Source organism: Bufo gargarizans, chromosome 5 (genome assembly GCF_014858855.1).
Source record: "Bufo gargarizans isolate SCDJY-AF-19 chromosome 5, ASM1485885v1, whole genome shotgun sequence".
In the NCBI taxonomy this organism is placed as follows: Eukaryota; Metazoa; Chordata; class Amphibia; order Anura; family Bufonidae; genus Bufo; species Bufo gargarizans.
In genome coordinates this window covers 30,474,687-30,500,148 of record NC_058084.1, presented here as the reverse complement: position 1 = coordinate 30,500,148, position 25,462 = coordinate 30,474,687, and the positions used below count along the sequence as shown (strand labels likewise).

Genomic DNA, 25,462 nt, shown 5'->3' with positions numbered 1-25,462 from the left:
TACCCTGGATCGCCTTCTCCTATAAGGTGGATAACTGCGGGTTTTCTCCCAGGAGGTTGGATCCTGCAACTGGGGTATCTTCAGAGCTAACTAAGGCTCTCTTGTTCTCAGCCAGGCTGGAGCTTCTCACTAGCCTCCTGGACATCACTAGCAGCCAGGGCTATCCAGCTGCATGTCAGGAGCAGGCTTTTTAACCTCTGTCTTCTCAGACTCCTGACTCTGCACTAACTCTCCCTGTCTGGGCCTGGACATTTATACTAGGGGCTCCCTATCTCCCTCTAGTGTCTGGGATGTCTAACTACACCCATCTAGGCCTGCTGTTGCATCATACAGGGGTACATTGCATGTAAAAACATATCAGAACATACATTAAATGCAGAATTAAATATGACATTTCTGTTCCTTGTGAGTAGGAGTAACGCGCACACCAATTGACCCTTGTGTAGTGCCCACCCCTACCTAGTGGGACACTACATACCCCCACGCTACAACGTTGCCCGTCCTCGGCGCAACATGGAGGGTCCCTGCACAGCTGGATACTGCACCTGTAATAGGGAAAATAAAGCAAAGCAGGAAAACACATCTACATTTGCAAGAATACATTATACGTATACATCAGGCAGTTCCACTGGATTAGGAGCAAGTAATGGTGAAAAGGGGTGTCGTTCTCTTCTCTCAGGATAACACAATGGGAACAGGGGCGCTGACCTGGTACAGCGTAACAATAAATACCAGGATAGTCCATAATAATTCCTTTAAGTGCAAATTGTCCATAGAAAATGTAAAAACAATTAAATAACAATTCTTGGAGGCTCAAAGCATATAAAATAAGTCCGTACCCAGGTTCTTTTCTTTTTGTTTAATCCACAGCCACGTAAAGTAATCGCAGAAGAAACTAGAGAGGCAGATAGAATCACAGAGGCTCGCACGAAGTGGAGTCCATCTCTGGGCACAATACTTTAAAATAGTAACAAAATCTCAGAGGCTCATGTGCATTTGAGTCTATCCCTGGGCCCCATTCTTGGAATTCAAGTTGCATAATAAAACAGCAGCACATAAAATAGTCCACATTATTTAAATGGCATACACATCAAAGTAAACGCTGTAATACCCTCAATCAACCTGAAAAGGGGGTGAGAGGGTTAAAGGTGCAACATGAAAACAGGCACAACTGGGTTTTCACTCTGAGAAAGCAGGCAAGAGGTCCTGTAAACAAGATGGCCTTACTGCACGTGGTATTTCAGTGGCTTGCCGCCTCCACTGAGCCGTGGGTAACTGGCAGCAGCAACAGAGGGCCAAAACAACGAAGGACTCCTGTCCTGAAAGGGTTAAATCTTCTTTAGGATCCCTTGGTAAATAAAGCAAACATCAAGGGCCTAGCAGGCCATTTCACAGGAGCAAGTCATATCCACCTTGCATTTCAGTGGTGCTCCCTGGCTCCATTTGTATATTGGGCCTGTATTGAGATTCAACAGATGGATGTGCCCACAACACAGTATTGGGGGGCAACTGTAGCATAAATGGACCCCTAATAGGTATAGGCCCCATAGGCCTAGGGGTTATCAAAGTCGCTGACCTCACCGGAGCAGGCATAACAATCGTGGGCTGCTGCACTGGCCTGGGTACCGCTGATGCAAGCGGTCCGGTGGGTTCTGGAACAACTGGCTCTGTGCGCCGGTGCACAGCGTATGAGGATCCCACCGCAGGTGCCGGTACTAAGGAGGGACGACTGGCAGGGACAGGTACTCTCACCTTAGACCCGGAGACGTCCGAGTCCTTACGTCCTCTTTCTTGTAGGTCAGGTGGAGTCCGGATCCTGGCGGAGGCAATCTGGCGTAGCTCCCGTAGCTTTAACTCCAGCCGCACAATCTGGTTGTCCAGGCTTTCGGAGTCGGGATCGCTGATCTCCGCTGTCGCCGTCGGCACTTGGAAGGTGGGTGGTTCGTCCTGCGCAGCCGCTGCAGGCTCAGGTGAGGCATCCGCTTTCCTCCCTCTGCGGATATTTTCCAGGGTAGCTCGGAATCTCTCGACATCCTGAAGCTCACGGACAGTTTTCTCCCTGCGAGGCAACTCAGGTGAGGGCCATGGGCTAACCCTCTTTTCCACCACTGTTGGCTGCCAGAATACATTTGGGCCAATGAAAGAGCCCCGTTCCTGGAAGGCATGATGGGCCGGTCCTGGAGAGCACACAGGTTCGCGCTCGCAGCCAGGGTTGTCCTCCGGAGAGCACACAGGTTCGTGCTCGCAGCCAGAGTAGTCCTCATCAAGGTCCCAGTCCTCCGTCCTCTTTTTAGGACGAGACACGGCAGTGGCGTAGGGGCCTCGCAGGCCCTCAGCAGGGGTAAATTCAACCTCCTCTCCCTCGCGGAGGTTATGTAAACGTTCTGGGAGGTAGGTCCGCTTGACGGACCTCCTATTGACATATAAGTCTCTTCCAGTCAGGTAGTCTTTTATAAAACCGAAGCCTCGGTCCTTGTCAAAGGCCACAACCAACCCCATTCTCCTTTCCAGGCGGGGTTGTGTGTCGGTGTGGCACTCATGAACGGTCTTTGCCAGTTCTTCATAGTATATCTTGGTTTTAGTTGTCTTCTTTATTGCGGCCTCCCGAATCTCTGCCATCAACGCTGACCACTTGAACGAGGGCTGGAAGAAGTCTCTCCAGGAGCCGTAGTAGGTCTCCGGTTGCGTCCTCGGTGGCGGGCAGGCGGGTCTCTCCGGTCCCGGAGAGTAGGCCGGTGGAGCATCCTCTTGCTCTACACCAGTCACATTCATGGTTAACAAATCAGGCGCGGACATATCAGCAGGAAAGTCCTCACTCCTCAACATGCTCGATCCTTCTCTGGAGAGCGACAGGGTGGCGCCAACAAGTTCAGACAGATCCTCCCATTGCACTGGGAGGCCGCCCCCCAGGTACTCCAGTATGGGGGAGGCGGAGTCCATCACAGCAGACATGCAAATGTACAGACAGGGCGGTGGCGCCAGCATACAGCCTTCCCGCACTTTTAGCAGAAGGCGCCAATTTTTACAGCCAATTTAGGATGAAGATGACGCAGCAAACAATTTCAATCAAGCTAAGCGGCCATCTTTGAGCAAAATAGCTGTCTATTCATTGACAGCAAGCGGTGGCTTAAATAAGTAGAAAACAGTCCACACAATGCTATTTTCACACCGCAATTATTACAGTTCACTTTGGCCCAGCAATTTTCAATAAAACAATTGGGGCATGTCACTTTAAGACAATTTTCAGCAGACAGTTTTTAAATCCGCAATGGCGCAGGAATATTCGGATCCTGTTCGTGACGCCAATTTATGCAACACGCCAGACCTGCAGGGTATGACGAAGTGAGGTCACGGTTATGGGCAATCGAGGGTACTCACTATATTTGAAGAACCCTGGGCAGGCGCGTGGCAGTGAAGGAGAGGTAGACACGGTTCCTCTGGGGCACGCTCTGTAGATAGGGACCAGGCCTGATGGTGGATGAGGTGCCCTGGATGTTACAGGTATTTTGCGTGCCTGGGGCAAGGTCCCTGTGGTATTCGTGACGCCAGTGCCTTTGGACGGTGGCACGCCGGTTGGTGGTTGGAATGATGGAGGTACACAAGTATATAGTGAACCAAACGTAACTTTACTGAACAATCCAACTTTGTACAGCAGGTAGTAGCACAGTCTTACAATCACAGTTCCACAAGTAGGCTTATTCACAAAATGGCAGGCAATATTCATGCAAGATACGCAGAGGGTAACTTCACAAGCACTCAGCAGCAGGTTGTACCTTTCCTCAGAATCAATGTACAGTGTCCTTTCTAGAACTCCTGCTCTGGCTTTATCTCCCAAGGCCCGGATGCCTAAAGGGTGGCTTAAATCCTTGGTCACTATCTTCCTCAGGTATTAGATTCTTGCTGCACTTGTTAGTGTGATCTGCCCATCAGGGTCACTTAGCTTACCCTGGATCGCCTTCTCCTATAAGGTGGATAACTGCAGGTTTTCTCCCAGGAGGTTGGATCCTGCAACTGGGGTATCTTCAGAGCTAACTAAGGCTCTCTTGTTCTCAGGCAGGCTGGAGCTTCTCACTAGCCTCCTGGACATCACTAGCAGCCAGGGCTATCCAGCTGCATGTCAGGAGCAGGCTTTTTAACCTCTGTCTTCTCAGACTCCTGACTCTGCACTAACTCTCCCTGTCTGGGCCTGGACATTTATACTAGGGGCTCCCTATCTCCCTCTAGTGTCTGGGATGTCTAACTACACCCATCTAGGCCTGCTGTTGCATCATACAGGGGTACATTGCATGTAAAAACATATCAGAACATACATTAAATGCAGAATTAAATATGACATTTCTGTTCCTTGTGAGTAGGAGTAACGCGCACACCAATTGACCCTTGTGTAGTGCCCACCCCTACCTAGTGGGACACTACAGATGCCTTCTGGCGGACTTCCGTACTGGGCCTATGAGCTCCATAGCTATTCGGTCAAACAGTACTTTGATAATCGGGAGAGGTACTAGGGGACTACGGAAATGTGGCTGGGGGCTAGTTATCTGGCAGGTCGGGCAAGACTTACAAAACTCTTCCACTTGTTTGAATATGCTGGGCCAGTAAAACCGCTGTAGATTATGATCCTTAGTTTTCTGCAGCCCCAGGTGACCCCCGAGAACGTGTTGATGGGCTAGATCTGACACAAACTTGCGATAAGCCTTGGGGACCACCAACTGTTCAATAGGCTCACCCTGTAGTTGGTTTACCAGATACAACATATCCTGATGAACCACAAAACGGGGAAACACTAACTCTGCCCCAGGTTGTTGTGGTTCACCATCTACTATTAACACATTTTCCCAGGCGCGGGATAGGGTTGGGTCCCGATGTTTGGCAGTACTAAAATTATCCCCAGAGACATTGAGGTCTGCCAATTCAGGACCCGGCCGCAAGTCCTCTACGTCTCCCACCATCACCCTTAGCAGGGTTGTCTCCCCCTCTTCCACCGAAGTGTCGGTCACCCCTACCACTGTCCCTTCGGTCTCAGGTTCCCAGGGTTCTAGTCTCCCCCCTGAGCTGGGACACTCTGCTAGGGTTACCCCCAGGGGCGTAACTAGAAGTGACTGGGCCCCACAGCAAATATTTGTAAGGGACCCCCTCAGCGCGCTTCGCACCTCCCTCCTCCTGTGTAAACCCCACTCCTTTGGCACAGTGTAGCGGTATACTGTATATTGTGTGGCACAGTGTAGAGGTATACTATATATTGTGTGGCACAGTGTAGCGGTATACTGTATATTGTGTGGCACAGTGTAGCGGTATACTGTATATTGTGTGGCACAGTATAGAGGTATACTCTATATCGTGTGGCACAGTGTAGCGGTATACTGTATATTGTGTGGCACAGTATAGAGGTATACTGTATATTGTGTGGCACAGTGTAGCGGTATACTGTATATTGTGTGGCACAGTGTAGAGGTATATTGTGAGGCACAGTGTAGCGGTATACTGTATATTGTGTGGCACAGTGTTGAGGTATATTGTGAGGCACAGTGTAGCGGTATACTGTATATTGTGTGGCACAGTGTAGCGGTATACTGTATATTGTGGGGCACAGTGTAGCGGTATACTGTACATTGTGAGGCACAGTATAGAGGTATACTGTATATTGTGTGGCACAGTGTAGAGGTATACTATACATTGTGGGGCACAGTATAGAGGTATACTGTACATTGTGGGGCACAGTGTAGCGGTATACTGTATATTGTGGGGCACAGTGTAGGCTATATGTGCATAACATAAACATACTCCACATGAACACTTACAGTTACATGGCTTGGTCCTTGGGGATCTCGGACACCACTTCCACACTTTGGCCGGGGGCTCGGCGGAGCTGATGTTGTGTTTTATCCTAATGAGAAAGATTTTATAATAAGGATTTGGAGAAGGGGCAGAGGGGTGACAGAGCAGGGAGAGGCTGGTGCCGCTACTAGGGGGTCATACCATGGGGCAGTAATAAAACCCACCATAATGCCCCCCCCCCCCAGTAGTAATAATTCTCCTTATAATGTGACAGTGCAAAAAATACCCCCTTGTAATGCCCCCAGTTGAGCTAATGTCCCCATAGTGCCCCAAAAAATGTGCCAGTATAAAATACCCCTATATAGTGCCCCCAGTAACTTCCCCCATAGTGCTCCTCTCCCCCCTTCCTGCTAGTGCCCCCCCAAAATGTACCAGTATAAAATGCCCCATATATAGTGCCCCAGTAGATGCCGCTCAGTGTCCGGCCTCTGATAGGCTGCCGGCCTAGTGTCCCCCATAATGCCCCCCAATAATGTGCCAGTAAGTGCCCCTATCATGTGCCAGTATCAAGTGCCTCTCCCCCCCCACATGTCCCAGTATCATAGTGCCATCTCCCCCCATGTGCCAGTATCAAGTGCCTCTCTCCTTCCCACCCCCCATGTGCCAGTATCAAGTGCCTCTCTCCTCCCCATGTCCCAGTATCATAGTGCCATCTCCCCCCCCCCACTAAAAAGTGCCAATATCAAGTGCCTCTCTCCCTCCCCCCTCCCTATGTGCCAGTATCAGGTGCCCCCCCCCATGTGCCAGTATCAAGTGCCAACCCCCCCCCCCCCCCCCCCAGGTGCCAGTATCAGGTGCCAACCCCCCTCCCCCCATGTGCCAGTATCAGGTGCCTTCCGCTCCCCCATGGCAGTAACAGTCGGGTATTAAAAAAAAAATAATAAACACTTCTACTTACCTCCATGTCAGCGATGCGATGCAGCCTCTTCCTGTGTCCCGCCTTGTATTCTGTCCCGCCCTGTATGCCCTTATATGGAGTCAGTGCTTGTATTTCAGAAAAGAGTCTGCTGGGATTCGAACCCAGGACCTTCTGCTTCAGAGGCAGAGCAGCTATCCACTAGACCATAAGAGCTGCCTTGAGGCTGAGTGAAAAAATATGAGACTTCTACTGTTATAGCTGGCTAAGTGTACATCTATACACATGGCAGCTGTTCATATATAGAGATGTAGCAGAGCTGAATGTGCAGGGACAGCTGTCATATACAGATATAGCAGTGCTAGGTGTGTTTGGGCAGCTGTCATGTGTATAGATGTATTTTTTTATTTTTACAGTCAGTTGTAATGCAGCCTTTATGGCTGTGAGGGTAAATGCTTTGCCACTGATTCACTTATAGATTGGAGTTTGTGGGTTCGAATCCCAGACCAGGAGACTTTTAGCAGACAGTAAAATTAGATCACTCTAGCGGCTGTGAAGAGGGGCCCTGAACACGATATTTATCTAACTTGAAAATAAACTGTCACACACGCTGCTTGGGGCGCCGGGCCCCCTTGGCAGCCCGGGCCCCGAAGCAGCTGCTTCCCCTGCTTCCCCGGTAGTTACGCCACTGGTTACCCCTGTCTCATGGGTATCAGGCGACAGTGCCGGGAAGTCTTTCCCTATTATAAGTTCATAGTGTAAATTTGGGGCAACTGCCACTTCGTGAGTCCATCTGCCAGCCCCTGCGGTTAGAGACACCAGAGCGATGGGATAGTCTTTTAAGTCTCCATGGATGCACATGACCCTGACTTTCTGGCCAATATACTCCGCTGACCATACCAGGGGAGCCCTTACTAGGGACACCAGGCTCCCTGAGTCCAGCAGAGCCTTCGCTGGAGTGTCTCCTACCTCCACCTGGCACAGTTGGTTTAGAGTTTTTGGGGTACCTTCTGCACACAGCTTAGTATCCATGGATTCCACCTGATGGGGACAGTCAGCTCTTACATGGCCAGGCTCCTGACACCACCAGCAGACTATCGGTGCCAGGTCCGTAGAGGGTACACCCCGGGTGGGTTTGGTTGGTACAAGTCGCCGGGTCTGGAATGGAGATTTGCAGGGTTTGACTGCCCCCTCCCAAAAGAATCCCCTGTAACAGTCTTAATAGCTTTGTAGCGCTCCACCAGGTCCACCATTTCTAGGGTGTTGCCAGGAGACACCTGGCCGATCCAGTGCTGGAGAGGGGGTGGCAGAGCCCTCCAGAACATATCAGCTAATAGACTATCCAGCATAGCCGTGGGACTCAGCAGGCTGTAGACACTTTTGCAAGAGGTGGAGTCATAATACTGGGTTCTCGCAGGCTTAAACCCCCACTGATGTAGCCCTCATAGCACCTAGTCGCTTCATTAGCATATTATAAAAGTATTTTTTTAAAGAGAACGGCAGTAGGCAGGGACTTAAAGGGATTCTGTCAGCAAGATTTTTGATATAGAGCTGTTCATATCATCCTATCAGTCTACATTATCTAATAAAAAATATACTAGTATTACCCCCACCTGTCCTTTCATTTTTGATAAAAATCAGTTTTATTAATATGCTAATTACCTTACTAATGTGCCCAAGGAGCTGTCCCTCCGGCCGTTTATGCCCAGCTGCGCCCCTTATCTCGTAGCCCAGCGCCGCCCCACTGCTAATTATGCACTACTCTCATCGCCGATGGTGCGCCGTAATCTTGTGCATGCGCCTTGAATCCACTGGTCAGCGCCCGCGCGGTGTCCTGGCAGCAGCCTCAGCGAACGAAGCGCGCATGCACCAGCGCACCATCGGCGATGAGAGTAGTGCATAATTAGCAGTGGGGTGGCGCTGGGCTACGAGATCAGGAACGCAGCTGGGCACAAACGGCCGGAGGGACAGCCCCTTGGGCACGTTAGTAAGGTAATTAGCATATTAATAAAAACCGATTTTTATCAAAAATGAAAGGACAGGTGGGGGTAAAACTAGTAAATTTTTTATTAGATAATGGAGACTGATAGGGTGATATGAACAGCTCTATATCAAAAATCTTGCTGACAGAATCCCTTTAACCAACATACTGTTATGTACTGCTGACATTAGCACATCGCTAATGTCAGTCAGCTTCATAACGATTTTCCCCATGACAGAAACCCTTTAAAGTTTTTCAGGTGTTCTTTTTTTATTTTCCGGTAGTTTATATGTGTGTATATATATATATATATATAGATATGAAAAATGGCGGCACTGACTACTCCACGGGAAAAATAGGGTGCACGTTCCAGGGGAATCGACTCCTTACCCCAATCAATGGATCCGGAAAAAGGACGGCACACCGGTCTTGAAAAAGTAAAAGTGGTTTTAATCAACCTTGCGGTACAACGTTTCGGCTCCAATACTGAGCCTTTCTCAAGCTTGAGAAAGGCTCAGTATTGGAGCCGAAACGTTGTACCGCAAGGTTGATTAAAACCACTTTTACTTTTTCAAGACCGGTGTGCCGTCCTTTTTCCGGATCTATATATATATATATATATATATTGTGGGGTTTCGCTCTGGTAGATAGGGTAAGTGGGCGCAGTACAGAGGCAAAATACAAGTTATTGATTCAAAACGTCAGAGTTTATTCACACTTCAGGCAATTGCACAAAACAGCACGTAAATTTGCAGTCTTGGTGTTAATTCAAACACAATGGAAAGTTCATATAACACAAGTCACCTTGCTGGCAATTCTGCCTCCAGTAGTCCACAGCAGGCTTTAGGGGGCCTGTTTCCCCAGCATGCGGATCTCAGCCCTCCAGCATGGCACAAAGCCTCAGATCCCAAAAACAGAGACATCTCTGCTGAGCCCAGCTGCCTATTTAAGGACAGCCAGGTGCTACCAAAACCCTGACTGGCACTTAAACTCCGGTCCGGTATTTGACCTCACCTGGCTGGAAACCAGCCCAGCCGTACATGCTGGGAGGAAAATACAGGTCCTTCTCAAAAAATTAGCATATTGTGATAAAGTTCATTATTTTCTGTAATGTACTGATAAACATTAGACTTTCATATATTTTAGATTCATTACACACCAACTGAAGTAGTTCAAGCCTTTTATTGTTTTAATATTGATGATTTTGGCATACAGCTCATGAAAACCCAAATTTCCTATCTCAAAAAATTAGCATATTTCAACCGACCAATAAAAGAAAAGTGTTTTTAATACAAAAAAAGTCAACCTTCAAATAATTATGTTCAGTTATGCACTCAATACTTGGTCGGGAATCCTTTTGCAGAAATGACTGCTTCAATGCGGCGTGGCATGGAGGCAATCAGCCTGTGGCACTGCTGAGGAGTTATGGAGGCCCAGGATGCTTCGATAGCGGCCTTAAGCTCATCCAGAGTGTTGGGTCTTGCGTCTCTCAACTTTCTCTTCCCAATATCCCACAGATTCTCTATGGGGTTCAGGTCAGGAGAGTTGGCAGGCCAATTGAGCACAGTAATACCATGGTCAGTAAACCATTTACCAGTGGTTTTGGCACTGTGAGCAGGTGCCAGGTCGTGCTGAAAAATGAAATCTTCATCTCCATAAAGCTTTTCAGCAGATGGAAGCATGAAGTGCTCCAAAATCTCCTGATAGCTAGCTGCATTGACCCTGCCCTTGATAAAACACAGTGGACCAACACCAGCAGCTGACATGGCACCCCAGACCATCACTGACTGTGGGTACTTGACACTGGACTTCAGGCATTTTGGCATTTCCCTCTCCCCAGTCTTCCTCCAGACTCTGGCACCTTGATTTCCGAATGACATGCAACAGTCCAGTGCTGCTTCTCTGTAGCCCAGGTCAGGCGCTTCTGCCGCTGTTTCTGGTTCAAAAGTGGCTTGACCTGGGGAATGCGGCACCTGTAGCCCATTTCCTGCACACGCCTGTACACGGTGGCTCTGGATGTTTCTGCTCCAGACTCAGTCCACTGCTTCCGCAGGTCCCCCAAGGTCTGGAATCGGTCCTTCTCCACAATCTTCCTCAGGGTCCGGTCACCTCTTCTCGTTGTGCAGCGTTTTCTGCCACACTTTTTCCTTCCCACAGACTTCCCACTGAGGTGCCTTGATACAGCACTCTGGGAACAGCCTATTCGTTCAGAAATTTCTTTCTGTGTCTTACCTTCTTGCTTGAGGGTGTCAATGATGGCCTTCTGGACAGCAGTCAGGTCGGCAGTCTTACCCATGATTGCGGTTTTGAGTAATGAACCAGGCTGGGAGTTTTTAAAAGCCTCAGGAATCTTTTGCAGGTGTTTAGAGTTAATTAGTTGATTCAGATGATTAGGTTAATAGCTCGTTTAGAGAACCTTTTCATGATATGCTAATTTTTTGAGATAGGAATTTTGGGTTTTCATGAGCTGTATGCCAAAATCATCAATATTAAAACAATAAAAGGCTTGAACTACTTCAGTTGGTGTGTAATGAATCTAAAATATATGAAAGTCTAGTGTTTATCAGTACATTACAGAAAATAATGAACTTTATCACAATATGCTAATTTTTTTAGAAGGACCTGTACCTGCCTTGCCAGACACAACCCCTCACTGTGTCACTATATATATATATATATATATATAATATACACATGTTTCAGTGAACTGACTGCAGCTGCTTTACCTAGGATCAACATTGGGGGTATGGCTATATGGCATGGCCATGCTGCGGTTACGACACAGTTGCCTTGCAGCTAAGTACCACGCAGTCATAAGGGTCGCAGTGGCATCAAATTAACTGATTAGGACTGCCTTGTTTATTCTGTCTTTATTGTTAATGGCCGTGCGGTTTGGCAGTTATGGCGTAGCAAATAGATTTGAAGACTGAACAAACCATGCAGTCCTAATTAGTTCATCTGATCTTGCTGCAGCTGGTATGACTGCCATACCCTTAGAAAATCTAAGTTTCCTCTATCCTGCAGGTTGCTGAAGGACATTTTGCTATTCGCTTTAACTTTGGAGAGCGAAACCTTGTGATCCGATTGCCTGACATCCGGATAGATCATGGACAATGGACATTTGTGAGCCTGGAGCGTGATGGAAACACATTCACCTTGAGCATTGAAAGAGGTGGCGGAATCCGAGAAGTGACATCAACTGTCGGGAAAAACAAGGTGTTTGATGTTGATCCATCAAATGTTTTGCTAGGAAACAGCTTACCACAGCAAACCGAGAATGATTTCCAAGGTGAGTGTCCGCACGGAGAATTGTAGTGTGAGCTCTGCCCAATTCCATACACTTCGGCTACATGCACACTACAGGGAAAAACAGACATGTGATGTGCATTTTGTTAACGGCCATCACACGTCCGTTTTAAGACCAATGGTAGTCTGTGGGGTTATTCACACGGCACATTTTTTGACTGTCAGTGAAAAACGGACGTCAAAAAATAGAACATGCTCTATCTTGTCCGTTTTTCACTGACAGACTGTCCCCATACAATTGAATGGGCCCATTTTTAACATCCGTTTCTCAGAAAGGCATCAGTGAAAAAAACGTGTGCATGTAGACTTACTGACGGCTACACATTTTTCCCACCAACCTAAAGGGCTTCTGTCGGCAGATTTGTAGCTATGACACTGGCTGACCTGTTACATGTGCACTTGGCAGCCGAAAGCATCTGAGTTGGTCCCATGTTCATATGTGCCTGCATTGCTGAGAAAAATTACGTTTTAATATATGCAAATGAGCCTCTAGAAGCAACGGGGGCATTGGCGCTACACCTGGAGACTCTGCTCTCTCTGCAACTGCCGCTCCCTCTGCACTTTGATTGACAGGGCCAGGCAGTGAAAATATTATCACTGCCTGACCCTGTCAACGTGCAGAGGGAGCGGCAGTTGCAGAGAGAGCAGAGTCTCTAGGTGTAATGGCATGTAAAGTTTTTACAATATCATTTTTGTAGCCATTCCTCATGTTTAGCAAGATCTTTGCTTGCTGTCATTCATTAGGAACATATATTGTTTAATACCAGGGGATAATAATCTATCTCAGTCATGTGATCCCCGCGCAGGAGCATAGCTCGTTACAAGTCAGAGCTCTGACAACTATAGTGTAACTGTAACGAGTCTGCACTAGTGTTGATCAAGCACCAAAGTGCTCGGGTGTTCGGGTGCTCGGGTCGAAAACCTCGGGATGCTCGGGTGCTCTACCAAGCACCCGAGCACAATGGAAGTCAATGGGAGAACATTAAACCAGACACCCCTGCTCTGAAGAGGGGAGGGTGTCTGGTTCACAGGGAAAGGTCAGAAATTAAGTGAAAGGGCTGCCAAAAATTACAAGGAACTGGCACTCCAATACACCCTTTATTACACATAAAGGAGGGCATCATACACACACTTGAAAAATTATGATTGATGGACTGCTAGTGACCCTTAAAAACATTAGGAGCAAGGGCCTGCTGGTGACCATCTAAAACATTAGGGGTGAGAGTCTGCTGCTGAGCTGACCATTTAAAACATTAGGGATGAGGGCCTGCTGCTGAGCTGACCCTCTAAAAAATTAGGGGTGAGGGTCTGCTGCTGAGCTGACCATCTAAAATATTATGGGCGAGGGCGTGCTGGTGACCCTCTAAAACATTAGGGGTGAGGGTCTGCTGCTGAGCTGACCCTCCAAAACATTAGGAGCGAGGGCAGTCTAATAAACATGTTGATATGATGGAGGAGGAGGAGGACGAGAAAAGGAAGATTGAACCATATACCTTTTTTGTGGTGGAAGGGGTGCATTGGAATACAGTGTATTCAATACACCATAAAAGCCACATTTAAAGTGCCTTTATGTTCAGCCGCTTCCCTCTGGTGGAGTAGAGAAGTCAGGGGCAATCCAGGCCTTGTTCATTTTGATAAGAGTCAACCTGTCAGCATTTTCAGTAGACAGTCGAATGCACTTATCAGTTATTATGCCCCCAGCAGCACTAAATATCCGCTCTGACAAAACGCTGGTGGCGAGGGCAGGCCAGCACCTCCAAGGCGTAGAGCGCCAGTTCGTGCCACGTATCCAGCTTGGACACCCAATAGTTGTAAGGCACAGAGGGATCACTTAGGACGCTGACACGGTCTGCTATGTACTCCTTCACCATCTTCCAAAACTTGTCCCTCCTTGTGACACTAGGCCGCGCATCAGGGTGAGGGTGCTGGCGAGGTGTCATGAAACTGTCCCAGGCCTTGGAGAGTGTTGCCCTGCCTCTGTTGGAACTGCTGTGTGTTCCCCTCGACTCCTCTCCTCGGTTGCCCAAGGAACTACGTACTCTGTAGCCAGCGTTGTCAGCTGGAAATTTTTGGAGCAATTTTTCCACAAGGACCTTCTGGTATTGCACCATTTTGATAGTCTCCACCACAGGAATGAGAGATGAGAAGTTCTCTTTGTAGCGGATGTCGAGAAGGGTGAACAACCAGTAATCAGTATTGGCCAAAATGCGTATAACGCGAGGGTCACGGGAAAGGCAGCCTAACATAAAGTCAGCCATGTGTCCCAGAGTTCCAACAGACAAGACTTTGCTGTCCTCATCAGGAGGATCACTCTCAATCTCCTCATCCTCTTTGGCCCATCCACGCTGAACAGATGGAATAAACCTGCTATGGGTACTACCCTCTGTAGCAGAGGCAACCGTCTGCTGCTCCTCCTCCTCCTCCTCATCATCATCCAATTCACGCTGAGAAGACGGACAGAGGGTGGTCTAGCTATCACCCTGTGTACTATCTTCCCCCATTTCCACCTCTTCCACATGCAAAGCGTCCACCTTCATTGTGAGCAGCGAGCGTTTGAGTAGACACAGAAGTGGGATGGTTGAACTGATAATAGCGTTATCGCCGCTCAACATCTATGTTGATTCCTCAAAGTTGCGTAAAACCTCACAGAGATCAGACATCCATGCCCACTCGTCGCTTGTGAAGAGCTGAAGCTGACTAGAAATTCGACAACCATGCTGCAGCTGGTATTCCAATACTGCCCTCTGGTGCTCACAAAGCCTGGTTAACATGTGGAACGTAGAGTTCAAGCTCGTGCTTACGTTGCACAACAGTCTGTGAGCTGGCAATTGCAAGCGCTGCTGCAGCGTTGGCAGACTGGCGGCAGCTGTAGATGACTTTCGGAAATGGGCGAACAAGCGGCGCACCTTCACCAGTAGCTCAGGCAAATTGGGGTAGGTTTTGAGAAACAGCTGAACCACTAAGTTGAAGAAGTGGGCTAGACATGGGATGTGTCTGAGCTTGCCGAGCTCCAAAGCCCCCACCAAGTTACAGCCATCATCAGACACAGCCATGCCTGGTTGTAGGTTGAGTGGCGAGAGCCACAGCTCAGTCTGGTCCCTTATACCCTGCCACAGCTCTGCGGTGGTGTGCTGTTTATCAGCTAGGCAAATTAGTTTTGGCTCGACCTGTTGCCGCTTCCCCACTGCAGTGCTACACTGCTTCCAGCTACTGACTGATGGCTGACTGGTGCTGCAAGATGAGAATTCAGAGGTGGAAGTGGAGGAGGAGGTGGAGGAGGAGAAGGGGGGGGGGTGTCGCAGCCACTAATGTAGGTGGTGGCAGAAATCCTGATGGAAGTAGGGCCCGCAATCCTTGAAGACGGTTGCACCTGTGCCATCCCAGGGTACGACTCGCTCCCGGCCTCCATAACGTTTATCCAGTGTGCCGTCAGGGAAATGTAGCGTCCCTGGCCAAAAGCACTTGTCCATGTGTCAGTTGTTAAGTGGAACTTCCAAATAACTGCGTTGGTCAGGGCACGGATGATGTTACGGGACACATACTGGTGTAAAGCGGGGACGGCACACCAGGAAAATAGTGGCGGCTGGGTACTAAGTAACGAGGGACGGCCGCCACCATCAGGCTGCGGGAAAGCCTCAGTGTCCACAAGCTTAAATGCCAACATTTCCAGGGCCAGCAATTTGCTAAGGTGCGCATTTAGTGCTATGGCCTGTGGGTGGGTGGCTGGGTATTTGCGCTTTCTTTCAAAGGCCTGGGGTATGGACATCTGTACGCTGCGCTGGGACACAGAAGTGGATGTGCTAGCTGATGTTGCTTGCAAAGGTCCAGGTGCATCCGGGCCTGTGTCTTGGACAGGGGATTGGCCAGCACGTAACACAAGGGAAGAGGAGGCAGTGGTGTAACACGCAGACCGTCATTGTGGACCCAGGCGTTCGGCCCACCTATTAGGGTGCTTTGATGCCATATCGCGGATCATGCTGGTGGTGGTGAGGTTGCTAGTGTTCACGCCCCTGCTCATTTTGGTACGGCACAGGGCGCAAATGACAATTCTTTTATCGTCCGCACTTTCCTAAAAAAAAAACGCCAGACTGCGAAACACCTACCCCTTGGCAAGGGAGATTGCCGCTCTGGGGGGTGCTCTGGGGAACAGTTGTAGGCCTGTTTGGTGTGGCCCACCATCTCCCTTTTGCCACCCCACTGCCTCTTCCAGTCTGTTGCGGTTCTGCGGATCCCTCCCCCTCTGTACTGCTGTCCTTGCTCGGCTTGCCACCTTCCCAGGTTGGGTCAGTGATTTTATCGTCCACCACCTCCTCTTCCACTTCCTCACTCTGGTCATCCTCCTGACTTGTTGACCTAACAAGAACCTCACTTATTGACAACTGTGTCTCATCCTCATCATCAACCTCTTGAGACACTAATTGCCATTGACTTATTGGCAACTGTGTCTCATCATCATCATCCACATTGTGAAACACTAATTGCCGTTCCCCACCGTCATCTTCTTCTGACTGTGGATGCTCAAGAGTTTTGGAATCAGTGCACAAGATCTCCTCATGTCCCTCTTCAAGTGGGCTTGGCGAGAGGCCCAAATCAAAGAATAACGCTGAAAAGAGCTCCTCGGAATATACGAGTGTGGGATCACTTGTTTGCCAAGACTCTCCATGGTGGGAGGAAGGAGGATCAGGGTGAGGATTCTGTTGACCAGACTCTTGGCTACTGAGACTGGACTTTGTGGAAGAGAGGGTGGTGCTTAACCGACTGGAAGCATTATCTGCTGCAATCCAACCGACTACCTGGTCGCACTGGTGTGACTTTGAGAGTGGTGTCCTGCGCCGCCCTGCAAACTGGGACATGAAGCTAGGTATCGTGGATGAGTGTGTTTCTTGTGCTCTGGCAGCAGGCACAGTTTTACCGCGCCCACGGCTACTTCCCCATCCGTTACTGCTCGCCTTGAGCATATTAAATGGTATATATGCTTGCAAGTATGTCACACGTACAGTAGCACAGGTTTTGTAAGTATATGCACAAAAAAATTAGACTGCATGTCACAGATATTTAGGATGTGCAAACATACAGGAGATGTAGCGCAGGTAATGTCGTTGTCACCAGCAGCGAAAAAATTAGACTGAATGTCACAGATATTTAGGATGCGCAAACGTTATACAGAATATGTAGCGCAGGTAATGTCGCTGTCACCAGTGGCCAAACAATTGCGCTAAATATCACAGATATTTAGGATGCGCTAATGTAACACAACAGATGTAGCAGAGGTTGTGTCACTGTCAGCAGCGGCCACGCAATTTAGCGCAGGTTGCGCTCATAACATATACTGCAGCCAGATAAAACAATTGTCCTTAAAAGGACTTTTGGGTCTCTAACACCTTTCAACAGTAAACAATTCCTGTCCCTACACTATCTGTCCCTTCTGCTGCAGCTCTCCCTGACTAAGACTGATCCGAACCACGTGTCATCGGGTGCTATATAGAACTTGAATAACCCCTTTAAAGGGGTTGTCTCATCTTAGACATTGGTAGCATATTGCTTGGAGATGCCACCCATGTCAGATAGGTGTAGGTTCTACTTGCTAACTCCTAAACGGGACACCCAAAGTGAGGGGAGAGTAGTTTATTCTTTTTTATCAGGTTGCCGAAAATATCCAAGCGCTGGCTCGGCTATCTCCGGCAGTCCCATAGAAGTGAATGGAGTGGTGGCCGCGCTTGCTCAGTGCGCTCTACATTTATTTCTACGGGACTTCCCAAAATAGCAGAGATCAAAATGATTATGGTGATGCTAAGTTTATATAATTTTTATGTTTTACCACTTTAAGGGCTCTTTCACACCTGCGTTCTTTTCTTCCGGTATAGAGTTCCGTCGTCGGGGCTCTATGCCGGAAGAATCCTGATCAGTTTTATCCTAATGCATTCTGAATGGAGAGAAATCCGTTCAGGATGCATCAGGATGTCTTCAGTTCCGGACCGGAACGTTTTTTTGGCCGGAGAAAATAACGCAGCATGCTGCGCTTTTTGCTCCGGCCAAAAATCCTGAAGACTTGCCGCAAGGCCGGATCCGGAATTAATGCCCATTGAAAGGCATTGATCCGGATCCGGCCTTAAGCTAAACGTCGTTTCGGCGCATTGCCGGATCCGACGTTTAGCTTTTTCTGAATGGTTACCATGGCTGCCGGGACGCTAAAGTCCTGGCAGCCATGGTAAAGTGTAGTGGGGAGCGGGGGAGCAGTATACTTAACGTCCGTGCGGCTCCCGGGGCGCTTCAGAGTGACGTCAGGGCCCCCCAGGCGCATGGATGATGTGATCGCATGGCACATCATCCATGCGCATGGGGCGCTCTGACGTCATTCTGGAGCGCCCCGGGAGCCGCACGGACTGTAAGTATACTGCTCCCCCGCTCCCCACTACTACTATGGCAACCATGACTTTAAGGCCTCATGCACACGACAGTTTTTTTTCACGGTCCGCAAAAACGGGGTCCGTGGGTCCGTGATCCGTGACCGTTTTTTCGTTCGTGGGTCTTCCTTGATTTTTGGAGGATCCACGGACAAGAAAAAAAAGTCGTTTTGGTGTCCGCCTGGCCGTGCGGAGCCAAACGGATCCGTCCTGAATTACAATGCAAGTCAATGGGGACGGATCCGTTTGACGTTGACACAATATGGTGCAATTGCAAACGGATCCGTCCCCATTGACTTTCAATGTAAAGTCAGGAGTCCCTTTACTTTCACACTTGTGTTCATAATGCAGACGGTGGCTCCGTTCAGAGCGGATCAGTCTGCATTATATTGTTAAAACATTTCTAAGTGTGAAAGTAGCCTCAGACGGATCCGTCCAGACTTTACATTGAAAGTCAATGGGGGACGGATCCGTTTGAAAATTGAGCCACAGTGTGTCATCTTCAAACGGATCCGTCCCCATTGACTTACATTATAAGTCTGGACGGATCCGCTTGCCTCCGCACGGCCAGGCGGACACCCGAACATAACTTGAAGCGTCCCCATCACCATGGGAACGCCTCTACGTTAGAATATACTGTCGGATATGAGCTACATCGTGAAACTCATTTCCGACAGTATATTCTAACACAGAGGCGTTCCCATGGTGATGGGGACGCTTCAGGTTAGAATACACTGCAAACTTGGTACAAGACTGCCCCCTGCTGCCTGGCACCACCCGATCTCTTACAGGGGGATATGATAGCACAATTAACCTCTTCAGGTGCGGCACCTAAAGGGGTTAATTGTACTATCATATTCTCCTGTAAGAGATCAGGGCTGCCAGGCAGCAGGGGGCAGACCCCCCCTCCCCAGTTTGAATATCGTTGGTGGCACAGTGTGCGCCCACCATCGCCCCCCCCTTCCTTCCTCTATAGTTAAAAATCGTTGGTGGCACAGTGTGTGCCCATCGCCCCCCCCTTCCTCCCTCTATAGTTAAAAATCGTTGGTGGCACAGTGTGCGCCCACCATCAGCCCCCCTCTCTCTATAGTAGTAACAACCATTGGTGGCAGTGTGCGGCCTCCCATCTCCCCCCCCCCATCATTGGTGGCAGCGGAGTTCCGATCGGAGTCCCAGTTTAATCGCTGGGGCTCCGATCGGTAACCATGGCAACCAGGAAGCTACTGCATCCCTGGTTGCCATGGTTACTTAGCAATAGTACAATTGTAGAAGATTCATACTTACCTGCCTGCTGCTGCGATGTATGTGACCGGCCGGGAGCTCCACCTACTGGTAAGTGAAAGGTCTGTGCGGTGCATTGCTAAAGAACTGTCACTTACCAGTAGGAGGAGCTCCCGGCCGGTCACAGACATCGCAGCAGCAAGCAGGTAAGTATGAATCGTCTACTATTGTACTATTGCTAAGTAACCATGGCAACCAGGGCTGCAGTAGCTTCCTGGTTGCCATGGTTACCGATCGGAGCCCCAGCGATTAAACTGGGACTCCGATCGGAACTCCGCTGCCACCAATGATGGGGGGGGGGGAGATGGAGGGGGCGATGGTTGGCGCACACTGTGCCACCAACGATTTTTAACTATAGAGGGAGGAAGGGGGGGGCGATGGGCACACACTGTGCCACCAACGATTTTTAACTATAGAGGGAGGAAGGGGGGGGCGATGGGCACACACTGTGCCACCAACGATTTTTAACTATAGAGGGAGGAAGGGGGGGCGATGGGCACACACTGTGCCACCAACGATTTTTAACTATAGAGGGAGGAAGGGGGGGGGCGATGGGCACACACTGTGCCACCAACGATATTCAAACTGGGGAGGGGGGGGGTCTGCCCCCTGCTGCCTGGCAGCCCTGATCTCTTACAGGAGAATATGATAGTACAATTAACCCCTTTAGGTGCCGCACCTGAAGAGGTTAATTGTGCTATCATATCCCCCTGTAAGAGATCGGGTGGTGCCAGGCAGCAGGGGGCAGTCTTGTACCAAGTTTGCAGTGTATTCTAACTAGAAGCGTCCCCATCACCATGGGAACGCTTCTGTGTTAGAATATACTGTCGGAAATGAGTTTTCACGAAGTGAAAACTTAGATCAGAAAAAGCTTTTATGCAGACGGATCTTCGGATCCGTCTGTATGAAAGCAACCTACGGCCACGGATCACGGACACGGATGCCAATCTTGTGTGCATCCGTGTTCTTTCACGGACCCATTGACTTGAATGGGTCCGTGAACCGTTGTCCGTCAAAAAAATAGGACAGGTCATATTTTTTTGACGGACAGGATACACGGATCACGGCCTCGGCTGCAAAACGGTGCATTTTCCGATTTTTCCACGGACCCATTGAAAGTCAATGGGTCCGTGAAAAAAAACGGAAAACGGCACAACGGCCACGGATGCACACAACGGTCGTGTGCATGAGGCCTTATAGCGTCCTGGCTGCCATAGTAACACTGAACGCATTTTGAAGACGGATCCGTCTTCAAATGCTTTCAGTTCACTTGCGTTTTTCCGGATCCGGCGTGTAATTCCGGCAAGTGGAGTACACGCCGGATCCGGACAACGCAAGTGTGAAAGAGGCCTTACATAATACACCCTTTTAACAAAAAAATAATTTTTGTATCACCGCATTTTAAGACTCAGTCTGTGGATAGGCCCATGCTTAGACCTAGTTATACCCCTAAGGTCCTTATGTGAGTGTAAATGGTTTCCATATTACTGCCTGTAGCTAAGCACAAAAGTATACAGAAATTATAATGTGAAATGTGTGCACTGTGTATATATGGTGCAAGAAAATCAGTATTACATCAGTACATGGTGTTGATGTATGGTTTTGGCTACTTTCACACTAGCGTTAATATTATCCGTTATTGAGATCCATCATAGGGTCTCGATACCGGAAAAAAACGCTTCCGTTTTGTCCCCATTCATTGTCAATAGGGACAAAACGTAACTGAACAGAACGGAGCGCTCCAAAATGCATTCCGTTCCGTTGTCACACCGGAGAGCAAACTGCAGCATGCTGTGGTTTGCTTTCCATCCTGGGATGTGGAGCAAATCCATCATGACCCACAATGCAAGTCAATGGGGAGGGATCCGTTTTCTAAATCTGACACATTAGAAAACGGATCCGTCCCCCATTGACTTTCAGTGGTGTTCACGACGGATCCGTCTTGGCTATGTTAAAGATAATACAACCGGATCCGTTCATAACGGATGCAGATGGTTGTATTATCAGTAATGGAAGCGTTTTTGATGAACCCTGCCGGATCCTGCAAAGATGCTAGTGTGATTTTAGAGGGTGGCAGAGGGAGTAGATTTGGTGCAAGATAAACATCTTCTAAGTGTTGGTTTAAATTTCTGTAAATCTGCAGGATTTATGTATAATTCTAGTAATTTCTTATAACAAGCCAGTAATGTAAATTTTCTGTGCCAGAGACTAGAGGCAATGCTGTGTTCAGTCCATATCTATCTCATATCTATCTGTCTGTCTGTCTATCTATCTATCTCTATATCTATCTATCTATCTATCTAATATCTATCTATCTATCTATCTATCTATTATCTATCTATTATCTATCTATCTCTATATCTATCTATCTATCTATCTAATATCTATCTATCTATTATCTATCTATCTCTATCTATCTCATATCTATCTAATATATCTATCTATCTATCTATCTATCTCTATATCTATCTATCTCTATATCTATCTATCTATCTATCTATATATCTGTCTGTCTGTCTATTAATCTATCTCATATCTATCTATCTGTCTGTCTATCTATCTCCTATCTATCTATCTTATATCTACAGTCATGTGAAAAAATTTGGACACCCTTTGAAAGCATGTGGTTTTTTGTAACATTTTTAATAAAAGGTTATTTCATCTCCGTTTCAACAATACAGAGAGATTAAAGTAATCCGACTAAACAAAGAAAACTGAAGAAAAGTCTTTTCAAGATCTTCTGTAAATGTCATTCTACAAAAATGCCTATTCTAACTGAGGAAAAAGATAGGACACCCTTGCCCCTAATAGCGAGTGTTACCTCCTTTGGCTGAAATAACTGCAGTGAGACGGTTCTTGTAGCCATCTACCAGTCTTCGACATCGGTCTGAGGAAATTTTACCCCACTCCTCAATGCAGAACTTTTTCAGCTGTGAGATGTTTGAGGGGTTTCTTGCACGTACAGCCCTTTTCAAGTCACCCCACAGCATCTCAATGGGATTCAAATCTGGACTTTGACTTGGCCATTCCAGGACTCTCCATTTCTTCTTTTTCAGCCAATCTTTGGTTGATTTACTAGTATGTTTTGGGTCATTGTCATGTTGCATGGTCCAGTTCCGCTTCAGCTTTAATTTTTTAACTGATGGTCTCACATGTTCTTCAAGCACCTTCTGATACACAGTAGAATTCATCGTGGATTCTATGATGGTGATCTGACCAGGTCCTGCTGCAGCAAAGCAGCCCCAAACCATGACACTTCCACCTCCATGCTTCACAGTTGGTATGAGGTTCTTTTCTTGGAATGCTGTGTTTGGTTTACGCCAAACATGTCCTCTGCTGTTGTGTCCAAATAATTCAATTTTGGACTCATCTGTCCAAAGAACATTATTCCAGAAGTCCTGGTCTTTGTCAACTTTATCTCTGGCAAATGTCAGTCTGGCCTCGATGTTTCTCTTGGAAAGCAAAGGTTTCCTCCTTGCACACCTCCCATGCAAGTTAAACTTGTACAGTCTCTTTCTGATTGTAGAGGCATGTACTTCTACATCAACAGTAGGCAGAGCCTGCTGTAGTTCTCGAGATGACACTTTAGGGTTTTTGGAGACCTCTTTTAGCATCTTGCGGTCTGCTCTTGGGGTGAACTTGCTGGGGCGACCAGTCCTGGGCATGTTGGCAGTTGTTTTGAAAGCCCTCCACTTGTAGACTATCTTCCGGACAGTGGAATGGCTGATTTCAAAATCTTTTGAGATCTTTTTAAATCCCTTCCCAGACTCATAGGCTGCTACAATCTTTTTTCTGAAGTCCTCTGACAGCTCTTTTGCTCTCACCATGGTGCTCACTCTCACTTCAACAGTCAGGAGCACACCAAACTAAATGTCTGAGGTTTAAATAGGGCAAGCCTCATTCAACATGCAGAGTAACGATCTACTAATTATGTGCACCTGGTGTGATATACCTGTGTGAGATCTGAGCCAATTTAAGAGGGAATACATGTGAGGGTGTCCTATCTTTTTCCTCAGTTAGAATAGGCATTTTTGTAGAATGACATTTACAGAAGATCTTGAAAAGACTTTTCTTCAGTTTTCTTTGTTTAGTCGGATTACTTTAATCTCTCTGTATTGTTGAAACGGAGATGAAATAACCTTTTATTAAAAATGTTACAAAAAACCACATGCTTTCAAAGGGTGTCCTAATTTTTTCACATGACTGTATCTATCTCTATAGCTATCTGTCTGTCTGTATATCTATCTATCTCATATCTTTCTATCCTATCTATCTATCTATCTAATATCTATCTCTCTCCTATCTATCTATCATCTCTGCGTTCAGTCTATATCTATCAATTATTTTATACATTATCTGTCTATCTAATATCTATCCATTAATTATGGAGAATTAATCTGTTTCATTCCCACATTTGCCACCAGGATGCCTGCGTGATGTGCGGATTAATGGCCACTTGCTGCCAATAGGTGGAGAGGGAAATGAGCCCAGTACGGTCAGTTCTGAGGGGGTGAACAATGGGTGTCACTCGGAGGTTTGCAGGAACCAACCATGTCAACCTCATCTCAACTGCATAGACTTATGGAGAAAGTATGAATGCAGGTATGTGGTATGTGTCATAACTACAGGGGAGATCCTCCAGACGCTATATAAGAGAAGCACAGCATTACTGCAAGACGGGGGTGGACTTTACCACATAAATCTAAGGGCTTCCTGCTGGCCACAAGTGGTTCACTAAAAAAAGCTGACTAAAACCAGGGGCGGGCATACTGCCTGTGCAGCCCATTCAGCTACGCAGTGGTCAGGGGGGTCCCCCACTGCAGGGTTGCCAACTAGATTTTTTCTTTTTTCTGAACAACTTATCCCAAAATAACAGACAGACAACATTTTTACAAACAAATTGGAAAACTATAATGAAGGAAGTAATACATGTCTAAAGTTCAATATACTGATAAGAACTCATTACCGGCATTTACTGTAAGTTGTAAAATGCTGATAATTGCAACCGAAATATTGTAGTCAAGTACCACCAGCCTCAAAAAAAAAGATGGACACATCTATTTTTTTTTCACAGACACATATAAAAGTCACCTATGCCAAATTTTTCGACGGTTGTCAACCCTGCCCCACTGTTGACCACTAGCAGAAGTGCCCGGGTTGCACTGCTAAGCCAACAGTGGGGCTTAGGCTACTTTCACACTTGCGGCAGTGTGATCCGGCGGGCAGTTTCATCGTCAGAACTGCCCGCCGGATCTACCTGCCGATTTGGATGTGACTGCAAGCATTTGTGAGACGGATCCGGATGCAGATCAGTCTCACAAATGCATTGCAAGAACGGATCCGTCTCTCCGCTTGTCATGCGGACAGACGGATCCGTCTTGTATTTTTTTTAACATTTTTACCGTTCTGCGCATGCGCAGGCCAGAAGGACGGATCCGGCATTCCGGTATTTTGAATGAATACATTCCTGAGGGGAAAAATGCCGGATCCGGCATTCAGGCAAGTCTTTAGTTTTTTTTCGCCGGAGATAAAACTGTAGTATGCTGCGGTTTTCTCTTTTGCCTGATCAGACAAAATGACTGAACTGAAAACATCCTGATGGATCCTGAACGGATTACTCTCCATTCAGAATGCATGGGGGATATGCCTGATCAGTTATTTTCCGGTATAGAGCCCCTGTGACGGAACTCAATACCAGGGTGAAAGTACCCTTAGCGCACCAATGGAGGTGGACCTCCAGTTATAGCTTTCCTTGTGGTCCCAGAAAGCTATAACTGGAGGTCCCGTTGGCAGAATATG

The 25,462-nt window shown here is 47.7% G+C and overlaps 1 protein-coding gene across 1 annotated transcript in view; it reads left to right on the top strand.

Annotated features, from left to right (window-relative positions):
* LOC122939290 (neural-cadherin-like) overlaps positions 1-25,462 on the top strand; it is a 143,946-nt gene that overhangs the window by 102,430 nt on the left and 16,054 nt on the right. The window contains exons 29-30 of the mRNA XM_044295363.1: positions 11,697-11,961; positions 24,088-24,265. Coding sequence (XP_044151298.1) covers positions 11,697-11,961; positions 24,088-24,265 — 443 coding nt within the window. The remainder of the gene's footprint in view (positions 1-11,696; positions 11,962-24,087; positions 24,266-25,462) is intronic.